This window comes from Aspergillus stella-maris (assembly GCF_047715825.1).
Source record: "Aspergillus stella-maris strain CBS 113639 unplaced genomic scaffold BDV14scaffold_41, whole genome shotgun sequence".
Classification (NCBI taxonomy): domain Eukaryota; kingdom Fungi; phylum Ascomycota; class Eurotiomycetes; order Eurotiales; family Aspergillaceae; genus Aspergillus; species Aspergillus stella-maris.
This window is the reverse complement of record NW_027396835.1, coordinates 145123-158640: the sequence shown is the minus strand read 5'-3', so window position 1 is coordinate 158640 and position 13518 is coordinate 145123. Positions and strand designations below refer to the sequence as shown.

The 13518-nt window shown below is 52.7% G+C and overlaps 6 protein-coding genes across 6 annotated transcripts; 5 read left to right on the top strand and 1 right to left on the bottom strand.

The window, feature by feature from the left end:
- Positions 1 to 771: 771 nt before the first annotated feature.
- Positions 772 to 1603, top strand: BDV14DRAFT_190927 (cutinase family protein; the record flags this gene model as incomplete). Its single annotated transcript, XM_073771419.1, has 4 exons — positions 772 to 853; positions 908 to 999; positions 1060 to 1274; positions 1342 to 1603. The coding sequence occupies 4 exons, from the start codon at positions 772 to 774 to the stop codon at positions 1601 to 1603; spliced, it is 651 nt and encodes a 216-aa protein (XP_073626411.1).
- A 1778-nt stretch (positions 1604 to 3381) lies between these two features.
- On the top strand, positions 3382 to 4953 carry BDV14DRAFT_190926 (putative pyridine nucleotide-disulfide oxidoreductase; the record flags this gene model as incomplete). Its single annotated transcript, XM_073771418.1, has 1 exon — positions 3382 to 4953. One exon carries the CDS (start codon positions 3382 to 3384, stop codon positions 4951 to 4953), a length of 1572 nt encoding a protein of 523 aa, XP_073626410.1.
- Positions 4954 to 5446: 493 nt separating this feature from the next.
- On the top strand, positions 5447 to 7396 carry BDV14DRAFT_190925 (putative C6 transcription factor; the record flags this gene model as incomplete). The annotated part of the gene is made up of 4 exons (XM_073771417.1): positions 5447 to 5496; positions 5557 to 5892; positions 5949 to 6945; positions 6998 to 7396. 4 exons carry the CDS (start codon positions 5447 to 5449, stop codon positions 7394 to 7396), a joined length of 1782 nt encoding a protein of 593 aa, XP_073626409.1.
- Positions 7397 to 7482: 86 nt separating this feature from the next.
- BDV14DRAFT_201861 (sugar porter family MFS transporter) lies at positions 7483 to 9164 on the bottom strand (the record flags this gene model as incomplete). Its single annotated transcript, XM_073773866.1, has 4 exons — positions 7483 to 8396; positions 8457 to 8783; positions 8850 to 9041; positions 9092 to 9164. 4 exons carry the CDS (start codon positions 9162 to 9164, stop codon positions 7483 to 7485), a joined length of 1506 nt encoding a protein of 501 aa, XP_073626408.1.
- BDV14DRAFT_176571 (bacterial alpha-L-rhamnosidase-domain-containing protein) lies at positions 8967 to 12505 on the top strand (the record flags this gene model as incomplete). Its single annotated transcript, XM_073769269.1, has 1 exon — positions 8967 to 12505. A coding segment is annotated over exon 1 (2502 nt), but the record flags the coding sequence as incomplete, so codon positions are not given.
- On the top strand, positions 12175 to 12505 carry BDV14DRAFT_176570 (uncharacterized protein). The gene has a single exon (XM_073769268.1). The coding sequence runs from the start codon at positions 12235 to 12237 to the stop codon at positions 12454 to 12456; it is 222 nt and encodes a 73-aa protein (XP_073626407.1). The 5' UTR covers positions 12175 to 12234; the 3' UTR covers positions 12457 to 12505.
- Positions 12506 to 13518: the final 1013 nt, after the last annotated feature.

Below are 13518 nucleotides of genomic sequence, written 5' to 3'. Positions count from 1 at the left end.
CTCAGTTAGCCAGACTGGTATGCCGAGGTCGCCAGTGAGGGGGTCTGACCTAACTCCATAGGGCTATACCTCCCAAGTCACGGAAGGACTCGAAAATGTTCTTGGACCCTGTTTCAGATTCTCGTGTTCTTCTAAGTGCCACAACGCCCAGACCAGCTTGTTGACTTGTCGCCGGCCTGAAGTATGTCAATGATTCGCGTGGTACTTGCTGATGCGGGGGACTGTACCCCAGATTCGTGTGGGGTACGGCAGTTGCCCCTGTTCATCCTCGGCTCTGCGATTGACTTCACTATATGAATACATGAATCGGGCCTCGCCAAGTCTTGCAGGGCTATGCGATGCAACGATTACTTCTTCGTCAGTGGATGGCGTACCCTACTCAATCCATACCAAGATCTTGGATGGCGCTGTTCAGGGTCAGTGCTGTGTCTGGGCAGGGCGTGGGATGTCATCTGACCGTGGTTGTTTTGCTCAGTGTCTGCTTTTACACTCGCGATGGATACTCACTTCAGTCGTTAGACCTGGAGCAGGTTACTCGACATACCGAGGGTATCCGCGTCGAAGGGCAGTCAAAGAGGAGGGTAGGCAATATCCTATCGAATGCCGATAGCAGACGACAACTCCAACTGCCGGATACCTAGGTGAAGAGATGATTGGGACAATACAAGTATAAAGAGAAGCATCTCTCCGGGTGTTGATTATCATCCAGACAGCAGCACCAGCATCCAAAGCACCACAGCCTTTAAGCACTCAGCAACTGCCGCAAGCACAATGAAGTTCCAACTCGCTATCGCCGTCTTCGCCGCACTGGCTGCGGCATCTCCAGTGGCTGTCTCCCTTGAAGAGCGCCAGCGTACGCAATTGACCCCCGTTATCGAGTCCAAGAAGCCCATACTAACCTCCACAGTCGCTCCCATCGGCGAGAACGAGCTTCGCAGTGGCTCCTGCCACGATATAACCTTCATCTTTGCCCGCGCCAGCACTGAGCCCGGTTACCTTGTAAACCTCCTCTCCAATACTCGAATACCATCCAAGGCCCAAGCTAATAACTGGTGTTAGGGCATCTCAACCGGCCCGGCAGTCTGCGACGCCCTCAAACTCCGTCGCCCAGGCCAAGTCGCGTGCCAGGGTGTTGCGCCTGCGTACAGCGCAGACCTTGCCTCGAACTTCCTCCCGCAGGGAACGACCCAGGCTGCTATTAACGAGGCCGTTGAGTTGTTTGAGCTGGCTGCTAGTAAATGCCCCAACTCCAAAGTCGTTGCAGGCGGATACAGGTACGTACTCTTCTCCCTATCAATATACCACAAATATCCAGAATAAAAGTGCTAAAAGAAAAAACAGCCAAGGAACAGCCGTAATGCACGGCGCAATCAGTTCCCTCCCCAGCTCAATCCAAAACCAAATCAAAGGCGTGGTCCTATTCGGCGACACCCGCAACGAGCAGGACAATGAACGCATTCCGAACTTTCCAACCGATAAGACTAAGATCTATTGTGCGTTGGGCGATCTGGTCTGTGAGGGGACGCTGGTTATTACGGCGGCGCATTTTACTTATCTTGCTGATGTTCCGAGTGCGGTTAGTTTTTTGGTTGGGAAGCTTTGAGTTATCACTGGATGGGATGAATGGGAGGGGGTTGATTGGTGAGGGAAGGGGGTTCAGCAACTGACCGGTGGAAGATGGCGTTGCTATATAGGTGGCAGGTAGCCCGGCTGGAGCTTGGACGGACTGGATTAGGAGGGGTACGCAGGGACAGGATATGTAGGCAGATTGCAAGTAGTTGAGTCGAGAATGAACGTTGCTTTGAGGATGAGATGTTTATCATTTTCTGGGGATTGAGGGCCAGGCGTCTATATGGCCTAGAATAGCAAGAAGGAAGGATCCCGGGCTCAAGTCAAGAGTCCTGCGTAAGCGTGATACCGCCTGCGTAGAATACATTCTAGTGGTGCAATTGCTTGCATGACCACAGTCATGGGCTGAGCAGTATAGTCAACTTGATGGAAGGTTGAATGTGCAATAGTAAATGGGTATATCGAACGCTAAGGTGCAATTGTTATCGAAATCGACCAGACATGTGCCTCTTGACCCACACACCTTCGGGACCAGGTCATTCAGGATACGGTCCATATGTCGCGAGACCGTAAAGTGATTCTCGCCCCGCAAGGTCGTCAATATGGACGCCGAGCCCTCTCGAAAACCGCGGTAATCATCTCGATCAGGCAGTTCACATCTCTATCCCCATGCCAGATCCTGACTGTCGATAAATTGACGTCTTCGGGCTGGAACTCCCAGTCCCCCGACAGGAGGGCCCTCTCCTGTACTGCCGCGTCGAAGCCCTGCACAAATGCATCGGCTGCCTCTCTCTCCAGTTGCTTTTGTCGTAGTCTTATTGTCATTCCTTATCATTTGGGATATGTTCGAGCCACTTTTCTCCATACTTCTCCGGGTACTCTTTGCTCAGTTGCTCGAGCCCTCGCGTGTGGAGCCGCTCAAGCCACACTTTGACCGCCCACGGACAGTAGGGGCCTTCTTCAGGTTTGTTGTCCACAAGCCAGAGCTAGCGAGATGACCGACGGCCATTAGCCTGTGATGTGGGATTGAGTGGGCGCAAGCAAGGGTATACGGCCCGCCGCCGGAGCCTCCGAGTACAGCAAAGTTCTTTAGCTTGAGGTGGTCGGCGAGAGACAGGACGTCGGCAGGCCAGTCTGTTGTTCGGCGGCCAGATTGGAAGGAAGAAAGTCCGAACCCGGGCCGGTCGGGCGCAATCAGTCGGAGCTCGCGGCGTTGGAAGAGCGCGTGGTAGCCTTCCACATCCGGACGCTACGAAGGGTAGCCGTGGAAATATACGAGTGGGAAACCTTTTGGATGGCCATATTCTGTGAAGCCTAGAGTGCGACCGTCTTAGAGGGTCATGGTCTGATCGCGGCGCGATGCAGTGACCTCACTCGAGTATGGTCGGGTTGTTGGCGGGGCGAAGACATTGTTTGTCAGTGAGGCGCGGAGTCTGGAGCGTTGTATTATTTTGGGGTATAAAATACGGAGAGGAGGTACGGCATTGCTGGGATGAGAATCAGGGGCAGGTGCGAAGTTAGCGACGAAGGAAGTTGAGGTTGGTTGAGGTTGGGCGAGTCTTGCTTGGCGCTGCTGCAGGATGTCTAGCACTCTAGCCTCTTCTGGCAGACTACAAAGAAGACTGCTGCAAAATTAGTCCGCAAAACAAACATCTATAAACTTTTTGTGTTGTTTATGAATTATTGTTCTGGAAAACTCCGGCTCAGGTCATGAGGTCATAGGGCGAGCTGGAGCTCCGAACTCGGCCATGGCCCGCGCCTCAAAGTAAAGCTGAGCATTCCCACCATGAGTCGAACTGCCATCTACAGACGATGAGGCAATTGCTCAGGCCTGTTCTGCGAGTTTCAGCGCTGAAGTGGCATCACTTGCGGACCCTTGCCACCAATGTCAGTCAGAAGCCTGGCGATGGCAAGGAGCGCGTTGTCATCCTGGGCTCCGGCTGGGGCGGGTATACGGTGTCGCGCAAGCTGTCGCCAAAGCAATTCTCGCCAATTGTGATATCCCCTCGATCTTACTTTGTCTTCACTCCGCTTTTGACAGACACAGCCGGTGGTAACTTGGATTTCTCTCACATTGTCGAATCTGTCCGGGATCCCAAGATGACGGTGGACTTTATTCAAGCCGCAGCACGTGCTATTGACTTAGATCGCAAGATGGTGCTGTGTGAGCCGACCATTGTAAAAAGCGGCGTGACCCAGACTCATACTGATGAGGAGAACGAAGGTAGTTCGCGGGAGGCGAAAGCGTGGGAACAGGGTGAACGATTCGAGGTTCCCTACGACAAGTTGATCATCTCAGTCGGAGCTATCAGCAAGACGTTCAGAACACCAGGAGTCAAAGACAATGCCATCTTTTTCCGGGATATTGGCGATTCACGACGAGTACGACGCCGAGTCCGGGAGTGCTTTGAACTCGCCGTTCTGCCAACAACCAGTCTCGAGATGCGACAGCACCTGTTGCATTTTGCCATTGTTGGCGCAGGTCCGACCGGTACTGAGCTGGCAGCGGCACTGCGAGACTTTATCACTGGCGATCTGATCACGCTGTATCCGACTCTGCAGGGCTTGCCGCGCATCTCTCTGTTCGATGTCGCTCCCAAAGTTCTGTCGATGTTTGACGAGTCTCTATCGAAATATGCCAAGGATACGATGAAGAAAGAGGGTATCGATGTGCGCACGTCCCACCATATCGAGGAGCTCCGGTGGGGATCTCCCGATGCGGACCCGCCGTATGAAATGGATCCCCGACATTGTTTGACTCTCACAACCAAGGAAGAAGGAAAGATCGGCGTGGGAATGTGCGTCTGGGCGACGGGCAATGCTATGAATGAGCTCGTCCGTGACTCCCTGGTCGAGGTGGAGGTGTTCCCAACGAACTCGGCAGTCATGAAAGACGCGGAAGGCGCGTCTGACGGCTCCTGGGCGTACAAAAAGGCTCCAAAGACGGGCGCGCTCCTTGTAGACGGCCATCTCCGCGTGCAGTTGGAAAACAACGACGGTACCACAGCCGTTCTTCAAGACGTGTTTGCGCTGGGTGACGTTGCGGTGCCTGAGAACGGAGCACCACCAGCGACCGCACAGGTGACTGCACAAGAAGCCAAATGGCTGGCGACGCGTCTTAACCGTGGAGATCTGCCTGAGACATCGCCTCCATTCTCTTTCAAGAACATGGGCACCCTAGCCTACATCGGCGGCGCAAAGGGTTTGGCGCAGTTTCCAGAGGAAGAGGGGGCGTATCTCCCTAATAAAGTCAAGGGTCGGGCAGCCTGGTTGGTATGGAACTCGGCGTATCTCACCATGGTCTTGAGCTGGAGGAACAAGCTGCGAGTCGCCTTTCGATGGTTGCTTAATCAGATGTTTGGTCGCGATATTTCGCGGTATTGAATGGGAATTTGGGTCTGCGTGTGGCAGAGTGTATTTTTAGTCTCCCAGAGGAATGAATCGGCGTTGCGGTTTGCTTTGTGTGGCATGATGTTGAGGTGGAGAACTTGAGGAAGCTCTTATGGTGCAGAAATATATACAACCGGCCACGGGCTAAACAGGCAAGAAGACGATTCATGGATCCCATATGTTAACAACGCAAAATGGCAGACGCAGTCTTAGAGAGCGAGAAACAGTTACCTTGTAGACTAGCTTTACAATATCTTTTTCTTTCCTCATATTTACTACGTCGATCAACTATTGAAGGAGGACTTTTGTGATGTGTGCGAGACGTGCCGATTAGTCATCATCCCCGCGGGAAACCATTGACGGGGGATCTGAGACCGAGAGGGAGACTGAGACCAACACTCTTCACATCCTTTGGATAACAACTTGACTTGATCCAGATGCCTTGTCGCCTTGCGCAAACTCGACGCTCACCTTTGGCATTGATGTCATGTCAAGCGATGCGAGAAGGCCAAGAGCCGGAGCCTGCGTGACTTGCCGGTAAGTGCTTCTGTTGTATGGCGGCAGAGTAAACACTGAGAAACGCGTCCAACACTTCAGCTCTCGGAAACGTCGCTGCATCCCAACCTCGTTCGGAGAACCCTGTCAGCTTTGCCACTCGCTCGGAAAACCATGCAGTCTGAGTCTTGTCGCACGTCCGACACGAGTCGATCGAGAGCCTCCGCCGGCAGTTGAAGAACGGCTGTCAAACGCGTCCGATGACAATATAACAGGACTGGTATCGCGACAACTATCCATTGAACTCGTCACTCTTTACTTCAGCTATATCCACGATATTCCGCATACGATTTTCCACGAACCGACCTTCATGCGCCGCATTAATGATGGTACAGCCCCTATGGTTCATATCTATGCGATGTGTGCCTTGGCTGCGAGGTAATCCTTCAGCGCGTGCCTGGCGTACTTCCAGTGTAGTAACATGGCCGGCATAGATTTTCCGACAATGCGATCTTTGACACCACCGCTCCGTGCGACCGTGGTCACTCGTTTGCTACAGAAGCTGTTCGTCTCTGTCAGTCGTACATGATTTCTCCAAGCCTAGAAAGCGTTCAAGGCTTCCTCTTGATTGGATATTATTACAGCGGTGAAGGAAACCTCGACGGAAAGCACATCTATGTCGGACTGGCCCGCTTGCACGCGGAACGACTATCATGCAGCGAAGACGCAAGTGCCGTCTACCAGGAGGAGTATCGACGGGCGTGGTTGTCAATCCATGTCGCAAGTCACTGGTCGGCATGGGATATGGCCATGGAGCCTGAGAGCTTGACCAAAGGACCAGACTTCCTACCGCGGATCGATGATGCGACTTGGCGCACTGCGAGTGCGGAGATGCTAAACCTTCACCAAACGCAAGACGTCTTTCGTTGTGACATGTGGGCTCAAATGGCACGGACACTTGGTGTTTTCGCTAAAATCCACACTTTGTTGCTCCAAATGAGCCACGATGCGATATCGTTTGACGACTATTGCTCGCAAGCAGCAGAACTCGAAGTCACTCTCGACCAGTGGGCGGAGAATCTGCCCCCAAGATTGACATGGAACTTTGACAATCTTATGTTTCTAGCTGGTAGGCGACTTGGGCAAATTTATTTGGCAATGCACGTGGGGGTTTTTCATTTCAGACAAATGCTTTTCTTCCCGTTCTTGGATGCAAGAGCCGCCAAAAAGTTGGGACCCAACCAAGCCAATAAGTGCAAGGAAAGCGCCGCGGTTGTATCATCCATCTTGCAATACTGCAAAAACATTCGCAACTGCGAGTTGGACTACTTTATTTACGGACACATCGGGGTTGTCAGTTCATGCGTCCATCTGCACACTCTGCTCTTCAGCGATGATTTTCGTGAGCTCTCTATGACACGACAGCGTTTAGTGTCCAATTTTCAGTATCTGATGGCCCTGAAATCGTACTGGCCAATTGTCGAACATCATGTTTGTCCGCCCATGGACGGTATTGCGAGACTCTACTGACTCAAAACTCCAGACTATTCATCTCCGAACGTTCCAAAATTCCTGCAGGGACTCGATATCAGATCCGTTTGTGCTCGATAATTGGATGGCACGCTTCCTCACTGAGCATTCTTCACTTCTATCGGAGCGACAGTTGGGTCCTGTTCAAGCCACCGAACCTGGAACGCCTGTGGTATCTGAACGCAGAACTGGCTCAGGGAATGCTACCCCTGCGGTTCTACTTACCATTGAATTCCTTACGTCGCAACAGAACAGGAACGATACAAATCCAGTGGTGGATGGACCTGTCCAGTCGAATGACATATCCAGGCTGCTTCATGATCAAGAAATTACAGGAGAGGCTCTGATCGACAGCGCCCTGAGCTGGCTGTTGGATGATCGTTACGATAGCACAAAAGTGACACCAACTTAATCTCATTGCAGCCTTACATATCTGCTTCCACCAGTTCGGGTTTTGAAAACCCCCTTATGACTAGACCATGTCCCGTTGTCGCCAGTCTACACCTTTTCCACGTGCGAAGGGCTCGAAGCCTTGGGTGTTGCGTTAATTGATCGCCGATTTCCTGCCAGGTCTTCGACCGTTTTCTTGGACTGATCCCTCACCACGGTATCTCCGAACAGCTCCGCTATTTCTTCCAGCGTCTTTCCGCCGGTCTCCGGAAGCCAGAAGAAATAAACCACGGCTGCCGCTAGGTTTGTGGCAATGAAAAGCGCGTAGTATCTCCAGCCTACATTCTCCATAGCAGTCGGCGTGATCTGAGACAGGATAATGGCGGCGACCGACTTGGAAAACACGCCTAGACCCATACCCGTTGAGCGCAGGAAAAAGGGAAACAGCTCAGACGGCACAACCCAGATAGTCGCGTTGAAGAATACTGCATATCCGCACGAGTAGAGAAAGATCATGGCAATCGCTGCTCTAGCGCCGCTCATGTTGCGATTGTCTTCCTGCCCGTAGACGGCGGACATGGCCAAACAAACAGAAATCATGACCGATAGAAAGATTGACCCGACCCAGAGGGTACGTGTGCGAGGCCACTTGTCCGCTGCGCAGAAGAGGTAAATCACTTGGCCAAGGACGCCCATGATTCCATATATACCGCTGATCAACAGGGAACTCTTGCCGGTGAATCCTACGGCGGCATAGAAGGTCCCTTGGTAATTCTGGATCACCTGCGATCCGCTGAATTGGCCCATGACCAGCAGGAAGCAAGCCATCAACGTACGGTGCAGGTATCGACGAGACAGCAGACTTGTGACGGCCTTTCCGGGACTCGTGATCGTGGTTGCTTCGGCTTGAATCTGGTTACGGATCTCACTGAGTTCCTGCAGCGCGACACTGTTGTCGTCAGACTCCGCGTGTATCACCTGTAACACGGCTTGAGCCTCCTCGTATCGTTCCTGCTGGACCACTGCTTCGCAATTAGCGACCATTTAGGATCGGACTAGGCGCCATTGAGGAAGGGACGTACACCATCGTGGACTATAAGGAACGAAACAACACCCAATAGCCAAAGCAAGCGGTGCTGGTATTTGCATAGCCAAAGGAATTCGCCATTGAGCATCTCCTCGGGCAAATGCACCTCCGTAGCCAACCCAGTTGGCCGCGAAGAAGCCAATGGAGATCATGAACCCTTGCAGGCCGACAATGAAACCTCTTTTGGTAGGAGGAGATACCTCTGCGATGTATACGGGGACAACACTTAGGATGATTCCACAGCCTACGCCCGCGAAGAACCTCCCTGCTATCATCATGCCCGGGTTAACAGCTGCGCACTGGAGCACTGCCCCGACAATGGCTATGCAATCCCATGAACACATTAGACATGGTCCCCTTGACTGTACCACAGCATCGAAGAACTTACCAATGATTCCGCTGCCACAAATAGTCCACCGTCTGCTGAAGCGATTGGCCGAGTATCCTGCTCCAAATGTTCCGATTGCCTGGCCAACGTTGTACAGTGATACAATCGCCCCTGTCAACGTTGCATTCACCCCTGTCGGTCCCAGCATGGCATACTTGAAGGTGTCGTGACCTAGGGTGGTAGCGATGATCCCTGCGCCCTGTTAGCTGTGCACCCCTGACGTTCCTAGAAGTCTATTGTACCTGAATCAACACCGTATGCAAATCCCCCAATTGAGACGACACAGGCTATCAAGACAACGTAAAGGGAACCCATCTTGCAATAGACAAACGCAATCCCGTTATTAGTTTGAGATGTGATGCTCTTTTGAAGCGAAATGAGTCGAATTTATACTTCCTTGAGCCGAGGATGCGGTCTCCAATCGACCCGAAGCTGGGAAGCAAGTCGCCAGATGTTTTCCTGGACGTCCTTCTGTCTTCGCCAAAGCTACAAGGAAGCTGTAGAGCATGACCCCATGGGGAGAAAATTCCACCACGGATAGCCGATCCCAGCGGCTCCACGAGGAAAATCAGGCGGAGAGCATGGCAACTAGCGAATAGGCGGCTGAGAACGCCGCCTGGTTCTCCGCGAGATCTCCGCAACCTCCCCTCGTCTCCAACTCAAACTAAACCAATAGGACCTTCGACTGTATTGCCCAAGGTTGCATCTCTCGGTGTGTTGTCGTCCCGAGCGGGACATGGTCGCGTTGCTGTCCGCGTAGCGAGAGTATAAGGGTGCCGGGCGGCCGGCATGAACCATGGCGCCCTGAATCTGACATCAAATTTCACTTTGCGCGACAATGACCGGCCAGCTATCCCTCGCCAAACCGACAGTCGAGCAACATCCCACCGGCCTCGGGGTGGGAACAGCTACCCCACGAATCTCTTGGCGATTTTTATCTGCGAAAGACTACCCTCGCAACTGGCAACAGACCGCGTACGAAATCCAAATTCTTCGCGCCTCTGATTCCGAGCCCGAGACATACTCTGTGAACAGCGACAGTTCACTCCTGGTTCCATGGCCCAGTACGCCGCTCAAGTCTCGAGAGAGCGCCCCGTTACGAGTTCGTGCTTTTGGGCGCGGGGATGGCCAGGCTGAGGGGGAGGCTACGGATTGGTCGCCCTGGATAGTCGTTGAGTGTGCGCTCTTGACCAGAGAGGAGTGGATTTCGAAACCGATTACCGAAGTGACGAAAACCGTCGAAAACGAACCGCTTCGTCCCATTCGATTTAGGAAAACATTTGATCTCCCCGGCAAGGGCTCCATTGCGCAAGCGCGCCTTTACATCACGAGCCTCGGGATATATCGAGCGTTGATCAATGGGCACGAAGTTAGCGACCATGTTTTAGCACCAGGATGGACGAGCTATCGCTACCGATTGAACTATCAGACATTGGATGTTGCGTCACTCCTGAACCATGAGGGGGCCAATACAATTGCCATTGAGGTCGCAGAGGGCTGGTATGCAACGCGACTGGGCTTCAAAGGCGGGCGAAGAAAGCTCTACGGGGATAGGATCGCTGCAATTGCCCAGCTAGAAGTACGTTTCGAGACCGATGCCGAGCCATTTTCCCTAGGCACAGATCAGACATGGTCCTGCCAGCCAAGTGCGATTCTGAAAAGCGAGTTTTATGATGGCGAGGTTTATGATGCTCGCGAGGAGAACCCCTTCTGGAACTGTACCGTCTCTGAGGGAACTGCGGATAACTCGAGGTGGAGCGCAGTCGAGGAACTACCATTTCCAACAGCTACACTCATCTCGCCAGATTCGCCTCCTGTGCGCGTCACGGAGAAGATACAGCCAATATCAGTCCAGCGGACCCCGTCCGGGAAGACCATTCTTGACTTTGGCCAGAACCTTGTTGGGCGGCTGCTGATCAAATCAATCAACAAGCCTTCCGGTGCTCGCCTCGTTTTCACACACGCCGAGGTGCTGGAACATGGGGAGCTTGGAACGCGGCCATTGCGTATCGCGAAATGCACGGATGAAGTCATTTGTTCTGGATTACAGCTGACGGATTGGTCGCCCCAATATACGTTCCACGGATTTAGGTATGTTCAAGTTGACGGCTGGGATGAGGAACACGATGGCTCGCTGCTCGACAACGTGACAGCCTTGGTAATGCACACGGACATGACTCGTACCGGCTGGTTCTCGTGCTCTCATCCAATGGTCAACAAGCTTCACGATAACGCTTTATGGAGCATGAAGGGTAACTTCGTCTCAATACCTACTGATTGTCCCCAGCGCGATGAACGTCTGGGTTGGACAGGTGACATTCAGATTTTCGGGCCATCTGCTAACTTCCTCTACAATACCGCCGGTATGCTAGCGGAGTGGCTTCAGGACGTGGCTGCGGAGCAGCTGAACGATGGGAAAGATGGCGCTGTGCCGCCATTCGTCGTCCCGAATGTCATAACCGACGAGCTATGGCCTCCAACTCCACAGGCGCAATGGGACGACGTCGTGATCTTGGGGCCGTGGAAGTTGTACCTATCGTTCGGCGACATTGAGACTCTCCGTCGACAATACAAGAGTATGCTGGCATGGATAGATATTGGTATCCAGCGAGGCTCGGATGGTCTTTGGGACCGTGCAGTGTGGCAACTAGGCGACTGGCTTGACCCGACTGCGCCGCCTGTTGAACCGGGCGATGCGCGGACGAATGGGACGCTGGTTGCAGATGCATTCTTAGTGCATGTTACTGCGGTCATGTCAGAGATTAGTACTGTCCTGGGCGAAACTACTGATGCAGACCGATTCACCAAGGATGCTGAGCGTTTGAAGGGTACGTTTCAAGACAAGTATATCGCCAAATCTGGTCTTCTTGTAGGAGACAGCCAGACTGCGCTGAGCCTCGCCATCATGTTTGATTTGCATGCTACATCAGACCAACAGAATGCCGCTGCAACACGGCTTGTTGATCTGGTACGCCTAGCACAGTTCCGTGTTGCCACTGGATTTGCAGGAACACCCATAATAACCCACGCCCTGACAAAGGGAGGTCATCCAATCATGGCCTACAGGATGTTACTCGAGAAGCGCTGCCCATCATGGATGTACCCCATAACGATGGGCGCAACAACAATGTGGGAGCGGTGGGATAGTATGCTCTCCGACGGATCAATCAACCCAGGCGAGATGACGAGTTTCAACCATTACGCTTTCGGGTCGATCATCAATTGGCTTCACACCACTGTAGCCGGCGTGAGTCCCCTATCCCCTGGCTGGAAGGAGATCAGAGTGAGACCTGTTCCTGGTGGGAACCTTGAAAATGCAGAGGTCATTTATGAGACGCCGTATGGACGATTGGAATGTCGATGGGTGATTTCGGCGGAGGGGAATATGTTTGCATTGGACCTGCTGGTGCCACCGAATTCAAGGGCGTTGGTTACCCTCCCTTTGGACACGTACTCAGCTGGATCTGAAGAGCAGAAGGGTGAATGGGCTGGTTCGGGACGGCATAGCTTCTCTGTGCCGTTTGACTGGGAGAAGTACACCAGTCAGTGGCCGCCGAAGCCCAGACTGCCTTTTATGCGGAAGCCGCAGCCTGATAGTATTGTTTAGTGTTGTCAGGCATAGACCGTGCCATGTGCATAGAGATCAAGACTAAAATGCATAATTAAATATGAAACATAGCTCTTGTTGTTCTTTTCCCGAGAAGTACCTGCCCAGCACGTGAGCTAGCCTCCTTCCCGGTGTCGCTCCTTCTGGACTTTCTTCTCACACCTCCCCCGTCTCGAACATCCACTCCCACCCCTACAACAACTTTCCACTTTGATGCTAGATTATGGCAGTTAATTGCGATTAAGCCATTTGTCGACCCCGCAGATGGAACCTGTAAGATGCGCCCGGCTTCCTCGTGCACTCAGTGTCGGTAAGAACACCGAACCGTGCGGCGACTTGTCACTGACAACACTTCCAGTTCTCGCAAGAAGCGATGCATAGCACAGAAACAGGGAAAGCCATGCACGTTTTGCTCCCAGAAAAAATGGACGTGCGATCTGGTAGCCGTTTCCGAGAATGTTAGTCCACCGACTAACGTTGTCAACGGCCGACTGACTCTTCCCCGGCTTGGAGAAGCCAGCGACACGACTGCCCGGTTTGTTCACGAGGACAATTCCTCAGCATCTCGCACATTCCCACCTGGAGATGTGTGTAATGAGCTTGTGGATCTCTATTTCGACCTCATTGATGAGAAGCAGTTGCTACTATTTCACCGCAATACTTTTGTTGCTATGCAGCGCGCGGGACAAATACCTGAGTTTATTGTCCTTGGGATGATTGGTCTTATGGCTCGGTCAGTTGAACTGGTTTCTTTTTATAGGAGACCTCTGAACAAGCACCGACCTAACGCTACCTACAGATTTTCCTCGAATGCTTACTTCGAAAGTGTCCACCCCTGGCATAGAGCACAGAAGTGGTTCAAAGCGGCGATGCAGTCATTCAATGCCCGCACTGAACTAATCAACGTTTCTTCACTACAAGGATGCATCCTACTTTCTTTCGTGGCGCTGGTTGAAGGCGATTCTGCTCAGGAGGCACTGCTCACCTCCCAAGCTATTTGCATGGTTCGGATGCTGCGCCTTCCTAAAAATTTGAGCTCCGATCCCATTCAGCGTGAAGTTG

Bases quoted from the DNA above. Each gene is read 5' to 3' on its own strand.
- BDV14DRAFT_176570 (XM_073769268.1), top strand. From the start codon at position 12,235: ATGTTTGCATTGGACCTGCTGGTGCCACCGAATTCAAGGGCGTTGGTT.